Source organism: Camelus dromedarius, chromosome 24 (genome assembly GCF_036321535.1).
Source record: "Camelus dromedarius isolate mCamDro1 chromosome 24, mCamDro1.pat, whole genome shotgun sequence".
Taxonomy (NCBI): domain Eukaryota; kingdom Metazoa; phylum Chordata; class Mammalia; order Artiodactyla; family Camelidae; genus Camelus; species Camelus dromedarius.
In genome coordinates this window covers 3,797,695-3,819,583 of record NC_087459.1, presented here as the reverse complement: position 1 = coordinate 3,819,583, position 21,889 = coordinate 3,797,695, and the positions used below count along the sequence as shown (strand labels likewise).

At 49.4% G+C, this 21,889-nt stretch overlaps 1 protein-coding gene across 3 annotated transcripts in view; it reads left to right on the top strand.

The window, feature by feature from the left end:
* Positions 1-19,922, top strand: part of ABAT (4-aminobutyrate aminotransferase) — an 80,037-nt gene extending 60,115 nt beyond the window's left edge. For all 3 annotated transcript variants that reach the window (XM_010991302.3, XM_010991304.3, XM_031433209.2), the window contains exons 7-16: positions 3,046-3,126; positions 3,735-3,827; positions 4,340-4,402; positions 6,790-6,853; positions 7,351-7,499; positions 9,792-9,929; positions 10,750-10,917; positions 12,118-12,264; positions 15,443-15,554; positions 16,713-19,922. In XM_010991302.3, the coding sequence (XP_010989604.1) occupies positions 3,046-3,126; positions 3,735-3,827; positions 4,340-4,402; positions 6,790-6,853; positions 7,351-7,499; positions 9,792-9,929; positions 10,750-10,917; positions 12,118-12,264; positions 15,443-15,554; positions 16,713-16,834 (1,137 nt within the window). In that variant the 3' untranslated portion in view covers positions 16,835-19,922. The remainder of the gene's footprint in view (positions 1-3,045; positions 3,127-3,734; positions 3,828-4,339; positions 4,403-6,789; positions 6,854-7,350; positions 7,500-9,791; positions 9,930-10,749; positions 10,918-12,117; positions 12,265-15,442; positions 15,555-16,712) is intronic.
* Positions 19,923-21,889: the final 1,967 nt, after the last annotated feature.

Here is a 21,889-nt window from a genome sequence, read left to right as displayed (position 1 = left end):
CTGTCCACCTACATAATTCCGTCCTTCAAAACTGAGCTTCTGCCTCATCTGTGTGCTATATTCTCTCACTGGCTATCCCAGGAGGGGTCCTCATTTTGGCAAATGAGGACTCTAAAGACCAGAGAGGTTAAGTGGCTTGCCCCAGGTTGCAAAGCAACTTAAACCAAAGCTCATTGTCTTCACACTGCGCTTTGTAGCTCTGGAGTCTGAAGGCGAGGATTCTAGCAACCTGTCCTCAATTGATTCTGCTACCCCATGTCCCAGATATCTTCTGTTCTTACTGTCACGCTTTGCCGAACAAGAACGCCACCCCCACCTCTTCCCTGGGCCCAGACAGGCAGTCACGCTGCCAGCTCGGCCGTCCGCTCTGTCACCTGCTTCCCCCACTCCACCCTGATGCCATGATGTGCTTGATTTCTTCAAAGCCCCGCTAACAGCTCAGAGCCAAAACAAAGGGCCTCTCGGTGGCCCCCACAGACCACCCGGGGTCTCCAGACTGTGCCAAGCAAACTCGTATCCAGCTAGCATTCATATTTTTTGGGTGGAGGCTGCCTGCAGTGACTGGCAGAGGATGGGATCTGAGTTCAGCAAATCTGGATTTGAGTCGTGGTTCTGCCCTGTCCTGTCTGTGTGACTTGGGGCAGGTTGATTGACTTCTCTGGTCCTCAGTTTCTCCAGCTCTACAATGAGAATGGTTAACTCCCCCCCCAGTGCTTATTCTAGACCCAGCCAGCTGGTCACAAAGCAGAAAAAGCGACAGATACGGACCTGCCACGATGTCTAGTGCCGCCAGGAGGATGGGGTTTTGGCCCTCCCTGTCCTCGGGTTTCCTCCTGTGCGGTGATGCCACTGTTTAGATTTGCACCGAGCTTATTACAGGATTGAGTCAGAGGAGAGGTGCCTGAGAAGTGCCCAAATCCCAGGCTTAGTTCATCCACCCCACGCCCCCTTAACTAAATGTTTCTATTTTAGACTAATTTCAGATTTATAGGCAAGGTGTCAAGATAGTTTCCACCTACTGTTCACCCATTTCTCCCCAATGTTAACCCCTTACCTCTCCATGGTACCCTTGTCAAAACTGAGAAATTGATGTTGGTATGTTACATACTACAGATTTTATTCAGATTTCCCCAAAATTTCCATTAGTGCCTTTTTTTTTTTTTTTTTTTTTGTCCCAGGATCCAAGCCAGGATGCCCCCATTGTATTTAGTACAGTCCGTTTTTTTTAACACAGATCCACTTCTTGGTGACCTCATTACTTACCGATCATGCAGACCCCTCCCAGACTCTTCCTGATCCTGCTAGGAGGCACTGGGGGGCACTGGCTGGACCTCCAGGGACAGGGCGGCTCTGTTACCCCATTTCCGTTTCCATTTGTGTCTTTTCTATAATGGCGGACACATGTCATTACACATTGGTCAGAACCTATAGAATGTACAACCCTTAGAACGAACTCTAATATAAAATTATAACCTCTTTTTTAAATGCCTTTTTTTACCAGCCACAGAATATCACCTTCAGTTAACGTGCCTTCATTTACTTAACCCAATGTTGGCATTTACAGTGGTTCTCCTTTTTGTTGTAAATAATGCTCCCTCGTTTCCTGGGTATCAGAAGTGAGTATCTGTTTAGCATCAGGCTTGCACTGTTGATTTCCTTGCAGAGAGAATGCCTGTGGAAGCAACCTAAGTCTCCATCAACAGAGGAATGGAGAAAGGAAATGGGGCATATCCATAGAGCAGAATATTATTCAGCCTCGAAAAGGAAGAAAATTCCGCCATATGCTGTAACGTGGATGAATCTGAAGGATGTTATGCTAAGTGAAAGAAGCCAGTCACAAAAGGACGGATACTGTTTGATTCCACCTATTTGAGGTGGTTAGAGTCCTCAAAATCTGAGACAGGAAGTAGAACAGTAGTTGCCAGGGGCTAGGGGAGGAGGGGAATGGGGGCTCTGTGTTTAGCCGTAGCAGAGCTCCGGTTTTGCAAGATGACAGAGTTCTGGAGATGGATGGTGATGATGGTTGCACCACAATATGAATATTCTTAACACCGCTGAACTATGTGCTTATAAATGACCAAGATGGTCAATTTTATGCTACTTGTTTTTTAACCACAATCAAAAGCAAATCCAGATGCAAACAGTTCATCTCCCTAAATGTCCCCGTGAGCTCACTGCAGTCAGTCCCACCCCAACCCCTGACAGCCGTGAGCTTCTTTCTGTCCTTACAGTTTTGCTTTTTCCAGAGTGTCATGGAACAGAGCCGTGCAGGGTATGACCCTCTGATTCTGGCTTCTTCCACTCAGCCTCATGCCTTTGAGATCCTTCCCTGTTCTTCCATGTTATTACGTGTGTTGGGAGAGTGTTCCTTTTCATTGCTGCGCAGTATTCCACGGTGTGCACGTACCACGGTTTATTTGATCGTTTCCCCAGTGGGAGGACATGTGGGTTGTTTCCATTTTTTGGCGACTGAAGATAAGAACCACTATGAATATTCACGTCCATTCACGTCTTTGTGTGACACGTGCTCGCATTTCTCTTAGATAAATAATACCTCGGAGCGGATTGCTGGGTCATAGGGGGCATGTCTGCTTAACATCGTAGGAAACTGCCCACCTGTTTTCCAAAGCGGCCGCCCCATGTTACATCCCCAGCAGCTGCAAATGAGCGTTCTAGCTGCTCTGTACCCTTACCAGTAATTGTTATTGTCCATCTTCTGTTTTTTAGCTATTGTGATGGGTTTTTCTTTCTTCTAAGATTACAGATCCACAGGAAATTAATTGCAAAGAGTAGTACAAAGAGGTCCCATGTATTTTCCCCCCAGTTCCCCCCAGTGGTAACATCTTATATAACGATAGTACAATATCCCAACCAAGAGAGTGACACTTCTTTTTTAAACCCAGCGGAATCCTGGTGGATTTTTCTAAAAGTGCAGGGAAGTCTGTCACTCCCCGCAGCGTGGAATACATCCTCTCTGAAAAGCTGGTGGGCGGGAAGCTGGCTCAGGCCCAGGAAGTCACCGCTGGTCTCTTGGTTCTTTTGCAGAGCACATTCATCAACAGACCTGCCCTCGGAATCCTTCCTCCAGAGAACTTTGTGGAGAAGCTCCGGGAGTCCCTGCTCTCGGTGAGTCCCGAGGCGACAGCGCATCACTGTGAGGACCCACCTCCGCCACACCTCCCTGCTGGCCGGCAGCTCTGATTTCTGGGAGGCCAGACCAGCAGGGGCAGGAAAGGATTCAGATCTGGAACAATTAAGGATGGAGTGTCTCTACTTCAGTCTGACTCCTCGTGCTGTTTCTTCCATAAAGAGTCTTTTAAATTTTCCTTTAGAGCAAAAGCTGGAATCCCCTGTGCTCGGGAGAAAGAGAGCCTGGGAAGTTAATCCTGGTCCCACCACAGAGGCTCTGCCTGTGGTCTTCAGTCTGCCTCCACTTTGGGTTTCAGTTGCTACACGATTAGAGTCGTTCAGAACCTGTAAAATGTGGGTGTCTCCGGGCCGAGGTTGCATCTGGGCTTTTCTTCGCCTTTTTCCCTCTCTGGCCTCAGCCTTGGGGTCCTTCTGGGCGTCTCTCCCACCCTCCCAGTCCCGCTGCTTCCAGGACATTCCTGGTTCCCTCCCACCCTCCTGAGGCCTCCAGGGCCCAGCGTGTGGCCCCTGCCGAGGCCCAGCTCCTGCTGGGGGTGTGGGGAGTCACGATGGAACTGAGCCCACAGCTGTTTCCCTACTGACAGGTGGCTCCTAAAGGAATGTCCCAGCTCATCACCATGGCCTGCGGCTCCTGCTCCAATGAAAACGCCTTCAAGACCATCTTCATGTGGTATCGGGTGAGGTCTGGGGCGTGCATGCGTGAGTACACACACACACACGTACACACACACACACACACACACACGCGCTCTCTCTCACTCCCAGCACCCAGCCACACACACAGCCCCTGTCCGACTGTTCGTATCAGCTGGCCAGAATATTGGACATCAGTGACCATGGTCAAAATCCGGAAAGGGCCACTGCCTGGTCGAGGCTTTCCTAACATCCCAGCGGGGTATGGCGCACAACCTTCCCAAAGTAATGACACTGTCTTACTTGGAATAAGACGTAGTATCGCACAGATCTTCGTGGTTGCCGATAGACTATAATACACCCTGTGCTTGCATCTATTTATTGACCCACAAGCACAGTGAACAGGCTCGGGCTTCAGCACATACGTGTAACCTCGACATATAATATCAACGCTGAAAGCTCCCCCTCGTTGTCAGGACTAAACGTCAGTTTGGGTGGAAAGTGGAAGCTCTCCCCACTGCAGCGCATCTGAGCGTTTGTTCTGTTGTTTTGTCAGAGCAAGGAAAGGGGCCAGTCAGGTTTCTCCAAGGAGGAGCTGGAGACGTGCATGATTAACCAGGTGAGCTCAGCGTCCTTTCCAGCTCCCTCGGTGCAGGGGGCCCTGTCCTTCTCGAACAGGAAGGTGTCTTAGCCAGCCCGGGCTGCCGCGACAAACACCAGGGACACAGACGGGGGCACCTAAACGACAGGCACGCATTATGTGTTTTCTCGCAGTTCTGGAGGCCGGGCCAGTCTGGTTTCCCAGGGCAAGCTCTCTCCCTGGCTTGGGGACGGCCACCTTCTCACTGTATCCCCACACATCCGGGAGAGGGAGCGGCTTTCTGGTGTCCATTCTTATGAGGGCACCAATCCCATCACTGGGCCCAACCTCATGACCTCGTCCAACCCTGATTGCCTCCCAAAGGCCCCACGTTCAGGCACCATCACACTGGGGGTTGGGGCTTCGACATGGGAACTTGGGGAGGGGGAGGCATGGACATTCAGTCCATGGCAAGGGGTCCCCAAACATTCCAACCCCCTAGCTCATTCCCTTGGTTTCAAGGCTGAGTGGAGCTTGTCCAGCTGGCACGCGTCAGTTTCCCAGGACAACTGGCTGAATTAGACCCATCTAAAATGGCCTTTAGTGTATTCTCTAGAATAATCCAAAATGTCAGTGCAAATGTACCTGCCTGGGTGTTCACTCACTGACATTGGGAGTAACAGTCACCAGAAAAGACTGGAGACCACCAGCACATCCAGGAATGGGGAAAGATGGGTTAAGTGTTGGGGCTCCAAGTGGAACCCCAGAAGTTCAAGGAGGCACCGAGGAGGCCAGTGCTGGGGGACAGCAGTTGGGGGACAGCCTCAGGGAAGGCCAGGTGGGCAGGACTCCAGGCTCCCCAGCCAGCTGCAGCCAGACCAGGCCTTTCCTTCGCCTAAATCCCAGTGTGATTTAGACAGAAGTGGCTACTGCATTAAAACAAACAAACAAACAAACAAAAAAACCCACTGTGTGCGTCCACGAAGTCCTGCAGCCAAATAGTCACAAAGGGCTTCTCTTGGCCTGGAGACAAGTGCACCATAAACAGTGGGATGTAAATCATATGGGCCCTGTGCCCTCAGCCATGTAAGTGAGTATACGGGCAAAAACCTCAGCGCTATTGCGGGTTCCGTTCCAGGCCACCCCAATGAGGCAAATGTTGCAGTAAAGCGAATCCCATTAACTTTTTGATTCCCTAGTGCATATAAAAGTCACGTTTACACTACAGTGTAGTCTATTGTGTACAGTAGCCTTATGTCTGAAAAGAAGTGCTTATCTTAATTTAAAGATACTTTATTGCTAAAGTATGTTAACCATCATCTGAGCCTTCAGCTACTCGTAGTAGCAACTTCAAAGATCACGGATCATCAGAACAAATGCAAGAATAATGAAAAAGTTTGAAATACTCTGAGAATTACCAAAATGTGACAGAGACACAAAGTGGGCAAACGCTGTTGGGAAAGTGGGGCCAACAGACTTGCTTGACACAGGATGGCCACATACCTGCAGTTTATAAGAAACCCAACATCTGCCAAGCGCAGTAAAGCGAGGTGTGCCTGTTTATCACGTTTATAATCAGGAGGCAAACAAAGGAAAATGACCAAAGGATATTCAGGAGTTTATGGGAGGAGGTCTTGGAGCTTTTCCCGGGGGTCTCAGGGACCCAGTGGGGATCAGGCAGCCTGAGAAGATGCTGTGCAACCTCCCAGAGACTCAGGGGCCCCCAAGGTGGCCTCTGCGGCATCCCCAGCCCCTGAGACACCTGGAAACAGGTCTGATTCCCTGGCCAGGTGGGGGTTCAGAAGGCAATGCTGCTTCGGGCTGGGAGAGGCTTGGGAGTGCATGCATCCCTCCTGAACCCTGGGGCAGCGCCGAAAGGAGAGGGAAAGCTGGGGGTCCTCCCACCCACCCTCTCACTCTGGCTCAGCAGACCTCGTCCAAAGGCCTGGGTGTGTCCTGCAAGGGGCCCAGCTCAGCCTCAGGTCCCGGGAGGGAGATACGCACCCACCGGCACCTGGCCCATCTGTGGGCTGTGGGAGCTGAGCCAGGGAGGAGGGGCGGGGGGGCGGTCAGGGAGGGTCTTGAAGAGCCTGTAGACAACCCAGCCAGCGACAGAAAGTAGAAAGATGGGTGGCGGGCCAGGGGGAGTGTGCTTGCCCACCTTCAGGCTTGCCTGAGAAAGATGGGCCCAAACGGTGCAGAACTTGTGAGAAGACAGAGAGGTTCAGATATTCATTTAATGAGATCTCTTGATTAAAAAAGCCAGAACATCTCTGGGCTGGATCTAGACCATAGGGGTCCAGTCTGTGGCTGCTGCCTGAGAAGGCGTCCCCGGTTCTTAGACTTCTGTGCCCCTTGAGGTACGTGGGGGCAACCAGGTAGAGCCCAGCTCACAACCCTGACTGACAGCTGTTTCCTGGTTCTAGGCCCCCGGGTGCCCTGACTACAGCATCCTCTCCTTCATGGGCGCGTTCCACGGGAGGACCATGGGTAAGGAGGGCCCCTGGGACCCCGAGGTGGCAGTTGGAGCAGTAATAACAGCACCACCAATAGCGACAGCCGCCTCCGATCTCACGTGGGCGGCTTCCGCGCATCATCCCGTTGATTCCACATCGTTCCCTGCAGACTGTGGATGAGTATTCCCACTTTGCAGATGTGGAAATCGAGGCTCAACAAGGGAAGGGCATTCCAAGGCCATTCAATGGCAGAGCTAAGATTTGAACCCCTGTCTTTCTGCCTTCCAAGTCTGTGTTTAGTCTGTGATAAATCAGAAAGCAAAAGCACACACACACACACACACACACACAGCGTGAGACACACGGGTGCCACTTCAGCATCACAGCGCTTCAAGAACGAGGGTTCTGTGGGTTCTGTGGGCACCCGCCTCCCCAAGGCATGTGAAGACTTGGGCTGCCCCATCTCCTTCTCAGAGACCGTCCTTCCTCCTTCTCTGAGCCAACCTCTGCTCTTCTGTTTGCTGGCCTCAGGTTGCTTAGCGACCACGCACTCCAAAGCCATTCACAAGATTGACATCCCTTCCTTCGACTGGCCCATCGCACCATTCCCCCAGCTGAAGTATCCCCTGGAAGAGTTTGTGAAGGAGAACCAGCAGGAAGAGGCCCGCTGTCTAGAAGAGGTAACTCCCAGACCTCCCAGAGCCTCCCCTCACCCCTGCCTCCTTATCCTCGGCACTTCAAGACCTAGCCCTGGAGAAGAGGAACACACAGAGTTTATCGGGGGACCCACGTGACACTCCCTGGGTAGGACTTAGGGACGAGCAGCCTCATGTCGCAATGTTCTGTGTTACGAAAGGTAATGAGACACTGATTTTTCCACCCAGCCACCATCAACCCCGCTTCTAGTACCGACTTCTGTATCATTTAAGTTTCTTCGGGGGCAAGTTTCACTGATGCTAGAATAAGAGAAAATGAGCTGATTGGAAGAATATAGAGCAGCTCATAGGAAAAATGATTCCACGGAGAGAGTGCAGCTCAGTGGTACAGCGCAAGCTTAGCAGGCCTGAGGTCCTGGGTTCAATCCCCAGGACCTTCATCAAATGAATACATAAATAATAAACCTACTTACCTCCCCCTGCAAAAAAAAAAAAATTCTACAGGCCCCTCTAGTCCACTCATTCAGTCTTCTCCTGAATCCTGGGGCTTTTGAGGAGCCTTGGGGGTTGCAGTGGTGGCAGGGGAGGGACAGAGAATGGGCTGCCCCCATCACCATGCCTCCACTTCAACCAGGACAGCCCCCTTTTATCTGTTCCATATATCGGGGTTCCTCATAAGACACTGGAAGGATTCTGTTGCCCAGGGCGGGGGTGGCTGTCACCCTTCAGATTTGGATTTGAGCTCAAGTAAGGCTGATTTGAAGCTGGTTTGCCTCTTAGGTTCATCATTCTTTTTAATGAATAGATAACACCTACTAGGTGTGAAACAGAGTGCAAGGTGCTAGGTATTTAGTGGTAAATAAAAGAGACAAGATGATAAAAAAAAAAGAGAGACAAAATGATTGAGTCTAATATAAGGCGAGCCACGTGTGAGTACAGATTTCCCAGTCACCACATTTTTTAAAAGTAAGAAGAAATGAGTGAAATTAACTTTAATAACATTTTATTGAACCTAATGTATCCAGAATATCACTGTGTCAACATGTCATTCATATTTGAAAATTATTGATGAGGTGGTTTTATATCTTTTTTTCGTGTTAGATTTTTGAACTCCGGGGTATACTTTCCACTGAGAGCACATCTCAGTTGGGACCAGCCATGTTCCAAGTGCTCAGTAGCCACGTGTCTCTCCTGCATCCTATCAGAGAGCGCAGGGTAGTCAGAAACACAGCGTTGGACAAATAAACAAGGAAATAGCCACACAATGACAAATTGCAAACGACACTCTAAAAACAAAGAAAAGCATCTCAGAGCTTCCTTGGGGCGATTGGTGAGACCAAGGCCAAAGTCACATTGTCCAAACAGAAAATTTTTTCTTAATTTTGCATAGCAGAGAAAAATTACACTTGTTACTCTACCTGGGTGTATGGTTTGAGTTTTTAATTATATATAATTAATTAATTAATTATTAATAAAATATCACAATTACTACTCTTTAATTATCTATAAAGTGATGCCCATTTTAGAACAAGAGTTCAAGAAATATAACCACTTGGGGAAAATCAGGTGTTTTCTTACTGCTCCATCACTGTTAACAGTTTAAATTTTTTAAATTAATTTAATTAACATATAGTTTCAAATGCACTCATTTTCATGCCATAAAATGCATGCCAAAATGCATGCCAAAAATGCACTTTTTAAAAGTGTCTAGTTCAACATATTTTGACAAATAAATACACTCACGTACCCATCACTGCAATCAAGGGTATCTTATCACCCTGGAAAACTTCCTTGGGTCAGTGTGAGAAGTCAACCCCTAGCCCACCCCATGCAACCACTACGTGGATTTCTATCACAATAGATGAGTTTCACAACAGATTTTAAACCAACAGACAGCTGAGATGCTGCACAGAAAGGTCTCTCATACCAATAATAACAGTAATAGCAATAGTATAGTGTTGCGAGGAGTGACAGTAGCAGCAGCCACCACCTTCTGTATGTCGGACACTGTGCTGTGTGATTGCAGTCAGTCCTCTACGCAACCCGGTGGGTAGGTTCTGTCAGGACGCCCATAGTTCAGATCAGCAGAGTGAGCCTCCGGAAGGTTAAATATTTGCCCTGGGTTCTTAGTTTCCATCCCCACAGGTGGTAGTGCCAACCGCAGGTGGGACACACCCCCATCCATGTGTGCAGCTCCGAGCAGATGCCACCGTCTGTGCTGGAAGTGCGCACAAACACAGTTTCAATGTAACTTCCAGAGGCTCCTGGCCCCCGTCCTCGGGGACTGCTCAGGAGCCTCCCCCTTTTGGCACGCAGGTGGAGGACCTGATCGTGAAGTACCGGAAGAAGAAGAAGACAGTGGCTGGGATCATCGTGGAGCCCATCCAGTCAGAGGGCGGAGACAACCATGCGTCAGACGACTTCTTCCGGAAGCTGAGAGACATCTCCAGGAAGGTCAGCTCCCAGGGCCGGGGCTTGGGTTGGGCCACGGGCCATTTGCAGTTGGTTTTCCAGAGCAAAGGGTTATCTTCGGGGTCTGGTAAACTTCCAGATGTTCAGAGGCTGCCTGTCGGGTCCTCATGGGTAGAGAAGTCGGGGGTGAGGGCAGGACAGGGAATTGGTCCAAAATCCGCCTCCAACCTGCTGTCTTAATCGGGGACATTCCCCATCAAGAGACTCTTGGTGAAGTCCTCAGCCTCCTCCCTTTTCTTTCTGGGGATCCCATCTCACCTTTCAGTCCAGTGTGGTCCACACCCAACAGATGCCAGTGAACAAACTTTATGTTAATATTGTGTTCATTTTAATGTCACTTGCATGTAGAGCTGGCGTGTCCAACCAGTCAGTTCACAGATAGAGGTGATGTGACATGAGTTGATTTAAACCCAGGAACTAAGAAAACAGTAGTCTGGGTGATGAGCAGAACTGGCAAACACAGCACCGGAAGCTTGGGAAATGGGGCTGCCTTCCAGCTGGGACACACTTCCTTCTGAGCACGTCAGCTTGTTCAGGGACCCAAGCCGATGAAAGGAGGCTGTGCTGCGCTCAGGGAGCATTTGACGTTCCGGTTTCCTTCCAGCTCAGCAGTTTGCGGGCACGTGCAGATGCAGCTCTGCTGGACCCGCCCTGCTGAGGCGTTGGTGTGGTTCTGCACAGCCCAAGAACACAGGCTTGGCTTGCAGCTCAGGAAGCAGTGACTCTCTGGCTGGACTCGGGGTCCAAGGTTGGCCAGTGCTGGGTGTTTATTTCTCCCTCGTCTCTCTCCTGTCTCGGCCAGCACGGCTGCGCCTTCTTGGTGGATGAGGTCCAGACAGGAGGGGGCTGCACCGGCAAGTTCTGGGCCCACGAGCACTGGGGCTTGGATGACCCGGCAGACGTGATGACCTTCAGCAAGAAGATGATGACTGGGGGCTTCTTCCACAAGGAGGAGTTCAGGCCCAACGCTGTGAGTGGGGACCCCGCCCTTCTCTCCTGCCCAGGACTCGGTGGGGAGGTGGATCAAAGGGCATCGCTTTCCCATAACTGCTTCTTTCTCGCAAACAAGGAATTGAGTGGATATCTCACATGTCACAGAGGTTTCCCGACCCAGTTCTTATCAATCTATTTTAAAGCCAATGGTTACGATCACCCCAGCTCTCTCTGCAGGGCTGACCTCACAGCGGTCCATCATCAGGCTTCTCCTAACAGCGGCTGCCGTGAACAGAGCATTTGCTCTTTGCCTGGCCTCATTCTAATTACTCCTTGCGTACGTTTAAGCTTTACAGCAATGAAACCAAGCCAGTGTTATTTTTCTCTCCCACTTTGCTAATGAGGAATCAGGCACAGAGAGGTTAATTAAGTTGTCTAAGTTCACACAGCTTGTTAAGTGACAAAGTCAGGATTCAAACCCAGAGCCCAGGCTCTTAACCATTTCACTGTACTGCCACATGTACATATGGATTCTCATACACACACACACACACATGCGCACACACACACACACACACACACACACACACACACACACAGAGTCAGCAGGGGCCCAGGATTCTTCCTTCCACCATTCCTGCATATAGTTTCCACCCTGAAGGTTACCTCATGATCCAAAATGGCTACTGGAACTCCAACCATCACGTCTCAATTCTAGGCAACGGGAAGGAAAAAGGACAGGAGGGCAGAGTGACCCCCTTCTCATATTTAAGCAGCCTTCCCAGAAATCCCACACTGCTTCTATTTCTACCACCTTTGATTAGGGTCTGGTCACATGACCACTCCTAATTGTAAGAGAGGCTGGAAAGTGTGTTTTAGTTGGCTGCATTGACACCCTGAGTAATTTGTGGAGGAGTAAAGCGGGTGGTCTTTGAGGGTCAGACTGCCGTCAATCCACTCCTGACACCACCACCTTAGAGCTGTATTTTCACAGACAAATCACTTAACCTTTCAGAAGCTCAGGTTCCTCCTTTATAAAATGAGGAGTATGGTAGTTAAGGGCCACTGTCTTGGTCTCCCCAGGACTGAGGGATTTCCCAGACCCTGGACGAACTGGGGTCCCTAACAGGAGTACCCACCTGTAGGAATGTAGCTATAGAGAGAATTCGGTGAGACCATATGTGGTGTCCTTCCAGCCCTTAGTAGCTGCTCATTGGGCTAGTGTGTCTCCTCCCAGCCTTACCGGATCTTCAACACGTGGCTGGGGGACCCATCCAAGAACCTGCTGCTGGCCGAGGTCATCAACATTATCAAGCGGGAGGACCTTCTGAACAACGCCGCGCATGCCGGGAAGGCCCTGCTCGTGGGCCTGCTGGACCTCCAGGTACCCCTGCCCGGCCCCGGCCCCGCCCCCGCCCTCCCAGGACCCCATCCATCACCACCTCACGGCTTCCAGGGCAACACCTAAGCTCTTGAGCACAGCACTGCACCTGCTGCTCCAGAGATTCTGAAAGGTCCATGCTGTCTGTTTCTGTAGGGCATGCCTTCCCACTCCTCCATCTTAACCCCATTCATTCCCAGTTCCTGAACTCCTGGTTTTCTTCTGCCACCAAGTTCAGACATCCCTCCTTTGCAAAACCTCCCAAATGCTCCCTCTCTCTCATTCCCACCAGTGTGTCCCCTGTCCTCTCCTCTGTGACCTTCTACATCCAGATCACTCTGCAGCAGTGCTCTCCAGGGGCTACATTGCCAGCTGCACACATAATCCAAAAGGTTCTCACAACCATGCTAAAAGTGAAAAAGGAGGAGGTGAAATTAATTTGAAAAATATATTTTACTTAACCCATCGTATCCAAAATATTATTTCCATGTGCCACCAGGATAGAAAATAATTTGTTATTTCATGGTCTTTTTCTCATGCTAAGTCTTTGAAACCCAGTGTGTATCTTACATGTACCACCCATCCCAGTTTGTCCTCAGCGCATTTTAACAGCCACGTGTGACCACTCATTGGACAGTAGAGCTCTCTATTATAGTGATTTGTCTTTGTTATGTCTACTCCCTGCCCAACACATCTTAGATTTGGGGGTGGGGGATGCTTCTGGGCGGAACCACAGTGTTTCCAGGACTGGCTAGTCTGGCCCAGGAATTAGGAGGGGAGATGACCCTCCCCAGATGGCTGGACACAAAGAGCTCTTCCTCTGGAATCTTGAAGCAGCCAGTCCCCCAAGAGCTGAGCAGAACCACTGAGGGGTGGTGATGATGGTGATGATAGTGGTGATGATGATGGTGGTGGTGATGGTGATGATGATGGTGATGGTGATGGTGGTGATGATGGTGATGGTGATGGTGGTGGTGATGGTGATGATGGTGATGGTGGTGATGGTGGTGATGGTGATGATGATGGTGGTGATGATGGTGATGATGGTGATGGTGGTGATGATGGTGATGGTGATGGTGGTGGTGATGATGGTGGTGGTGGTGGTGATGGTGATGATGGTGATGGTGGTGATGATGGTGATGGTGGTGGTGATGGTGATGATGGTGATGGTGGTGATGATGGTGATGGTGGTGATGATGGTGATGGTGATGATGATGGTGGTGATGGTGGTGGTGATGATGACGGTGGTGATGGTGGTGATGATGGTGGTGATGGTGATGTTGATGATGGTGATGGTGGTGATGATGGTGATGGTGGTGATGGTGGTGGTGATGGTGGTGATGATGGTGATGGTGGTGGTGATGGTGATGATGATGGTGGTGATGGTGGTGATGATGGTGGTGATGGTGGTGGTGATGGTGATGATGAAGGGAGGGGACGATAGTAATAACAGCTTCCTTTTATTGAGAGCCTGCTCATACACTCTTTCATTAAAGTCTAACAGCAATGCTTTGGGTGTAGACACCACTCTTATCCCTATTTTGCAGATGAAGAAACTGAGGTGTTGAGCATTATTAACTTGCCCAACATTAACACAGCTTCCATGTGCCAAGTCTGGGGTTTGAACCTGATTTGGTGGACTTCAAAGTCCATGTTCTTTGCCAGTGTTTACCTCTCTGACATGATCAAGGGCCTAATAATAATTTTATTATTATTATTATTATTTCCATTAATTGAGAATCTGCTCTGTGCCAAGCATTGTGTTAAGTGCCTTATCTCATTTAATCCTTAAAATAGGGTTACTGCATTTAGGAGGGGGAAAAAAGGCAGGACCCCTAGTTAAATATAAATTTCACAAGTCTGAATTTCAAGGGGGGAAAGGCAGGCACTGACTTGGTTCCAGTCACAGGGCAGAGGTGAGAACTTCAGGGACCACCATCCTCCTCCCCCTGGTAGGATGCCAGATTTAGCAAATTACAATATGGGGCTCCAGGTGAAATTTTTTTTTAAATGGCAATGAAATTTTTTAGCATTAGTATATCCCATGCAACATGTGAGACATACTTATACTAGAAAATTATAAGTTGTTCATCAGAAATGTAGCTGCACATCTTGTATTATTTCTGGCATCCCTAACTCAGAACAACTTGAAATTAGGAAGATGCAATTATCCTCATTTTCTGGATGAGAACAGGGAGCTTTAAACCCAGATCTGCCTGACTGCAAAGACTCTGAAGGGGTTAAGTGTGGCCATGAAGACAGCTGAGACCCTTCAGCTGTGCTGTGCAGCTGTCAGCGGAATTTCTTTTTCTTTTCTTGGGCTGGATTTGCATTTAGACTGAGGTTGGGCAGGGGCAGGTGCTAGGAAAAGCTTCTGGGAAGATTCGAAGGGTCAAAAGGTTGGGCCCTTCCCTCCTGCCCCAGTGCTCTTGCCCTGTCACCAGTGCAGCAGGAGAAATGCCAGGCATTTCTTTCCCTGGGGGACAGCTGGGCCCTGCTGGTGGTTGTTTGTGCCGGACTATGGGCTACACCTGGTCCGTGCTCAGTAGGGTCTTATTCTAAGGCTGTCACAAAGGCGGGCCGCTCCCTGTCCTGAGCTGAGCGGCCATAAGGTCCATGTGGACTCATAGCTGCCTTCCTCATGAGCAGGCATCACGCCAGCTCTCAGGATACAAAGCTACAGGCAGAGTTCATGGCCTGGCACAGGGCATGGATGGGACACATGGAAAGTGCTGGAACAAAAGAGAAGCAGTAGCATTCAGATGATCCAAGACATCCCCTGAGTCACGGTCAGATTGCGAGATAGCCCCGTGGCTTTGGACCAGAAAGCAGAAATGGGCGCTCAGACCCTGCGAGTGAAGTCACAGCACCCCAGAAAAGCAAGTCCCGGGGCTGGAGGAAGCCGTTTCCACTACGCTCTGAGAAAGCCCCGATCTCAACAGTCGTCAAACAGTCGTCAATTCGTGTTTTCACTTAAAGTATCAGAGGTCACTGTTCTCTTTGTAGGTCTCTTAAATGTCCCAATGGATGCAACCCAGCCCTAGTCACAAGGACGGGTCCTGGAGGACAAGGCACCTCGCAGGTGGCTGACTAAGGCTCCTGGCTCTGAGAAGAGGTGCGGAGGACAGTGTTGCCGCAGTGGCTACACAGGTGACAGGCTTGATGTCTCTCCCCACTGCAGGCCCGGTACCCCCAGTTCATCAGCAGAGTGAGAGGACGAGGCACCTTCTGCTCCTTCGACACTCCAGACGAATCCATACGGAATAAACTCATTTCAATAGCTAGAAACAAAGGTAAGGCTGCCAGGAGTGGACGTCGAGCTGCTCGGTGCCCACGTTTCCTGGAAGGGCATGGGCAGGGGGGAGGGGGTGGTGCGCAGGGGTTTCATGGGACTAAAGATGGTCAGAATTTCTCAAAAGAAGAGAAAGTTACCGGGGGGGCTTGCCTTCTACATTTATTCATTCAGCAATATTCACCAAGAAGGTGGGTAGTGCCAACAGTGGAGAGGGTTGGGGCCCTTCCTTACAGGAGCTTACAGTCTGGCAGGAAGCAGTGACATGAAAGACAATATTTCATAAACAACCGATTGCAGTTATAAGTCCTCGGATGGAGGAAAAGGAGCTACAGAACAAATAGCTGGGGAAGGGGTCCAGGAAATCAGGGAAGGCTTCCATGAGGCAGTGACATTTTACCTGAAGTCTTTCCAGGCGAATAGGAGTTGGCCAGGTGAAGAAGGTGGGAAGGAGCATTCTGGGCAGAAGGAGGGATGTGTGGGATTAGCTGGGGCAGGGTGGGGCTTACAGAGGTGGAGTGTGACCAGGGACAGACAGGCAGCAGGGGATGAAACGGGAGGAGCTGCCAGGGCCCCTGTGGATCAGGTTCAAGACTCTGGACTTTGTCCTAAGAGCTGTGGGACCCCACGGAAGAGCTTTAAGTGGGGGGGCACCTGCTGTGTCGAGCGTGGGGTCTTGCACGTGTACCGTCTTACAAAAACCTGCGGCAGCCCTGAAGAGGGGTGAAAATCGAGCCTCAGAGATGCCACACAACCTAGCCCAGGACCCCGTCTAGTCAAAGGTGCAGTCACCCTTTAAAATCAGCACGTTGCCTCCGTCCTGTGTGCTTCAAACCCACCCCTGCTTCTGTAATTCATTTGCTGACTTAGTTTCTTTCCCCAGCACACCATGAGTTTCTGGAAGGCAAGGACTTTCTCTCAGGATTTCTCCATCACCAGACCTAGTTCAGGGGCAGCAGAGCTGGCATTCTGAGTTGGATGGGAGGGAGGGAAGAGAGAGGTGGATGAGATGGGTGATAGGAGAGAACAGGGGTGAAGGATGGACAGAGGGGCTGGAAGGAAGGACGGATCGGGTCGCGGATGAGTGTGACAGCTCCCGGCTCCCCCGCGTGGGCCTCTGCGCCCGGGCCCCTAACCTTCCCCCTGCCTCTCCTTCCAGGCGTGATGCTGGGGGGCTGCGGCGACAAGTCCATCCGTTTCCGTCCCACTCTGGTCTTCAGGGATCACCATGCACACCTGTTCCTCAATATTTTCAGCGACATCTTAGCCGACTTCAAGTAAAGAAGCCGTTTCCACTACGCTCTGAGAAAGCCCCGATCTCAACAGTCGTCAAATTGATTAGTTTGCCTACTTCATGTTTTCACTTAAAGTATCAGAGGTGACTGCATCAGCTGGGGGGTTATTTGTTGGGAGGGGATGTTTTTGGTGGCTTGGGGGGAGGGGAGGCAGGAGGGGCTGGTTTGGGTTTCCCTCCCTGCAGAGCCAATGGTACACATTGGTTTAAGCTCAGACATTCTACTTGAGCCCTGGACATAGTCTTAGGATGGGCCCTGGGGGTCCTGGCCATGTATCTGCCGACAGTATCTTTGGAAACCGGTCAAGGGAATGACACCTGCTCCTGGGACTGGTGTGGGACTCCCGAATTCTGGTCCCTCTCAAGTGATACATTCTGTGAGGGGAGGGTGTGGACTCCCCTCGCCCTGTGCAAAGACATGACTCACCCTCTCCCCCAGGCCCTGGAGCTCTGAGCACGTTCCACGCACAGCCCAGAGATGGGCAGGACAGAGCATGTGCAGGACAGTAGGGACGCTGGGGTTGAGCTTGGGGGTGTGGAAAGTATAAGAGGATACATGTGCAAGGGAGTGTGGTCTCCTAGCCACTCTCTCCGTGCCTCTGGGGATTCCTCCATAAACTGTGAATTCTCTCCTCGATGGGGCTTCGTCCTGGGAGAATCTCTGGGTGGCATCACTGGCAGGTCTTACTTGCTGTCCTTCGTTCCCCAAACTCTCTCCCTCCTATTAAACACTTCCTTGGTGGAAGGAAAGCTGTGGCCCCATCATCCACGGGGACGCATGTGAACCGAAGGGTCAGAACCATGCCTGTGACCCGGGAGTGTCAGCCCAGGCCTGGGGTGGCAGAGCCCCATCCCCCTGCCCCGTGGCATCCGGGGTCTGAATTTGGACCCCTCCCCTGGGGGGACCCTTTCTCTAGCTTTAGCTCATCCACCTTTGCTCCACTTCTGAGCAGCCCCAGGAGCAGCTCTGCTGCTCCGTCAGACGGAGTCGGTTGCTGACCTAGGTCTCTTGAGGGAAGCATCAAGAATTAAAGGCGCCAGAGCGCCAAGCAGGAAAAATAGCCTGTTGGTGCCAGGTGGTCTGCTTGTCCTTGCCCCGCCAAGGTAGAGATTTTCCTGTGTGAATGAGCAGATGATGCTGAGAGGCTTAATTGGAGTATGGCTGAGGTGAAGCGATCTCTGCCGGAGATGAGACAATTTTGGAACTGATTTGACTTCGGGTGCTCCTAAAAAGAGCACATGGTGGTCCCAGAGCGATGAGGTACTGCTTGCAGAGAAAGGAGGGAGATCTGGCTGGTGTCCTCTGTCCAAAAGGAAGCCACTTCATCTCCTGGTGCCTTGGTTGACTGTTTTGGGCCAATCAAGATTCTCGATTCAGCACTTTTTCTCCTTTAATAATGAATCATCCAAAGATCTCCAGGTGGGTTGGTTTTTTCCGTTTCCACTCTTCAGCAGACTTGGTCATCAACCTTTTTTTTTTTTTTTTCTGGCCAAGAATGAAAGGCACTTTCATGGTTATAGACATGGACAGATCCATGAATCCTGGTTCACTCTGTATCCCTGCAGACAGTGCTCATCTGTTGCTTTTCAGGAGTTCTGCCGGGTCCTAGGGCATTTGCACTGCCAACTACATGGCCCCTCCCTCCCTCTGCAAGGGTTTCACTCATGTATATATTTGTTTATTTCTCCAACCATTCATTCATGAAACTTAGATTAAATACCTGCTCTGTCCCAGGCCCGTGCTGAGCACTAGAAATCCAAAGGTGAAATAAAACCTAGTCCGTGCTCTCAAGGGACTCACATCCCATTGGACACAAGAGACTCTTAAACTAACAATTAAAAAGCAGAATGGCAAGGATCATAAATGCGGTATGTGTAGAAACATCAGGAACTCAGACGGAGTGCCCCAACCCACCTAAGGGTCAGAGGAGATTCCAAGAAGAAACTAACATTTGAGCAGGGTTTTGCAGGATGAACAAGAGTTCACCAAGCAGACAAGGCAAGGAAGTGTGTTGCAGAAATGGAACAGCATATGCAAAGACACATCAGTTCATGGTCTCACACCTTTCACTGGGGATCCAGATTCCACAGGCAATATCCCAAAATCCAAGGCCTTATTTAACAAGCAAAATGCAAACCAAACTGTAATTCATATATTGGCGTACGGATGCTTTCTGCTGAGGATTTTAGCATTGGGTGCAAACATACAGTGAGGTTCCTGGAGTCCAAAAGGTTTTTAAGCCAGGGCACAACCAGAAATGTGGCTCTCTTTGGTGGAGAGAGTGGCTCCAATATTTTGTTCTCTGCTCACGGGACATTGACAGAGAAATGAAATCTGTTTTATCTGGAAAGTCGTTTCCAGGCGTATTCACTCCTTACCAAGGGAAGTTACTTCTCGTAAAACTTTTTAAGCCATTAATCAGCAAATCCTTGTTGAATCAGGGCATAATGAATTCCTGAGACATCCTCTTTTAGGGGTAAGGGTGTAGCTGGAAGAATTTCAAGGAAAAGGATTCTTGGTGGCGCCCAAGATGGTAGAAACTTGGAAGAGGCTGGGGAAAACACAGGGAGTCCCGCGGACAGGCCGCCAGCTCGGGCAGAGCCCATCCCGAAGAGCATCTGTGGCCGATGGTCCAGAAATGAACCCATCACTCATTAGTGCCATAGAGTTTAGGAAATGTCACTAGCAAGTCTCATCACATTTACAGAAAACAAGGTCCAGTGATAGCAAACCTTCATGCATCCTCACTTTTATTATAAATGGTTTTTTTTTATAATTTTTACTGACACTCAGTAACCGTGCAAAATTGTGCACATTAACATGTCTATTATCTATAACCTATCTCTGTCTATATATGTATATATATATCAGCTCATGGTAGAAAACCATTACTTGGGAGCCCTGCCGACGTGCGCATACAAAGTGATCTTGTTTACAGTATTCTGTTGACAGTGCCAATAAATGATAAATTAACCCATCGCAATGTAACTGATGACCATATGCACAATTCCATGAATTCAGTATGTTTTCCTGTGTTAATCAGTATTCTTAAATTAAAATATTTATAATGGAAACACCAGAGTAAATGTGGCCTTTTTGGTTGACAGTGGTCTTGGTAAGGACTTACGTGACAAGTTTCTTCCAGCTCGGACACCCAACACATCTAAAATCATCGACTTGGAAAGTAGTATCTCCCATTAAATGGTCTTTTAAGAATAATCATGGATAGTGATAATATTTATCATTTGTTGAGCCTCTGCTGTGCACAAGCATGTTCTGCTGAGGCTTTGTAATTTTCACAGCAAACCGATGAGTTATGTGTGTGTCTGCCTGTTTGTAAGATGAGGTGCCTGAAGCTCAGAGAGGTTGGAGAACCTGCCCAGCATCGCACAGCTTGGAAGCCAGGATTTGAGACACACAGATACGGGTGAGTACACACATGTGGTCAGCGTGGGATTGGTTCAGATTCAACCACTCAGGATCCTTCTCACAGCCAGCCTGGCCACCGGCCTGGGAAAGCAGACTCAGTCAGCATTAGTGTGAGTCCTGAACGTATATTCCCAAGGCAGGTGGTTGGAAGGTACTGGGACCTTTGTTAAAAACAGTCCCTGTTTCCATTTTCTGTCCTTCTCTCCTCCCTGGTTAGGCAGGACAAGGCAGTAAAATGACCCAACTCTGCTGCTGTCTAGCTGGGTGACCTTGAGTAAGTCCCGTACTCTCTCTGAGCCTCACCTGCAGAGTGAGGTTGATAATCGTAAAGCAACAAATACTTATCAAGGGCTTCCCTGGACCAAGCGCTATTTGAAGTGCTTTTCATGTAGTAAGTCAGTCCCCTCATCCACCCGCGGTGGGTGCTTTTATTAGCATCAATTCACAGATGAAGAAAGCAGGGCACAGAGAGAGACTGGCCGAAGGTCACAGCTGGGAAGTGCAGGACTAGGAATCAAGCAGGCAAGACACTTCCAAGCCACCCTCATGACCTCATCTAACCCTCATCACCTCCCAAAGACCCCACCTCCGAACACCATCACCCTGGGGGTATTGTTTCAACCTACAGATTTTTGGAGGGGATACAAACATTCAGTGCGTAGCAACCACCAGATGAAAACGGACGTGCTACATACAGAGCACCCCATCGCCTGCATCTAAACTGTACACAGCCCAGGGTTGAGAGGAGCCCAAAGTCCCGACGGCTCTCAGCAGATGGGGAAGGAAACCACTCCACGAGGAACAAACACCATCACATCACTGACGCTTTCAGTGACAATTGTTTCTTCCTGTCCACCCAGGTTCCAAGTCCAGAATGGGAATCATGATTGACAAACTCTTCTCTTTGCCTAGAAAGCTGGCGGGAGGGGTAAAGGAGGGAAGATACTGTGTTTGTTACAGGGTTTTTCTTCATTTGTTAAGATGGATGGCGTGCTCATAGGAAATTTTTACATAATACTAGAAGGTTATAAAGTTTTTTATTAACTTTTTTTAATTAAGTTATAGTCATTTACAATGTTGTGTCAAATTCCAGTGTAGAGCACAATTTTTCAGTTATACATGAACATACATATATTCATTGTCACATTGTTTTTCACTGAGATACCACAAGATCTTGTATGTATTTCGCTGTGCTGTACAGTATAATCTTGTTTATCTATTCAGCATATGCCTGTCAGTATCTACAAATTTTGAAATCCCAGTCTGTCCCTTCCCACCCCCACCTCCTTGGCAACCACAAGTTTGTATTCTATGTCTGAGTCTGTTTCTGCTTCTGTATTTATTCTTTTTTTTAGATTCCACATATGAGCGATCTCATACGGTATTTTTCTTTCTCTTTCTGGCTTACTTCACTTACAATGACATTCTCCAGGAGCATCCATGTTGCTGCAAATGGCGTTATGCTGTCGTTTTATGGCTAAATAGTATTTCATTGTATAAATATACCACATCTTCTTTATCCAGTCATTTTTTTATATATATAAACATTTTTTATTGAGTTATAGTCATTTTACAATGTTGTGTCAAATTCCAGCGTAGAGCACAATTTTTA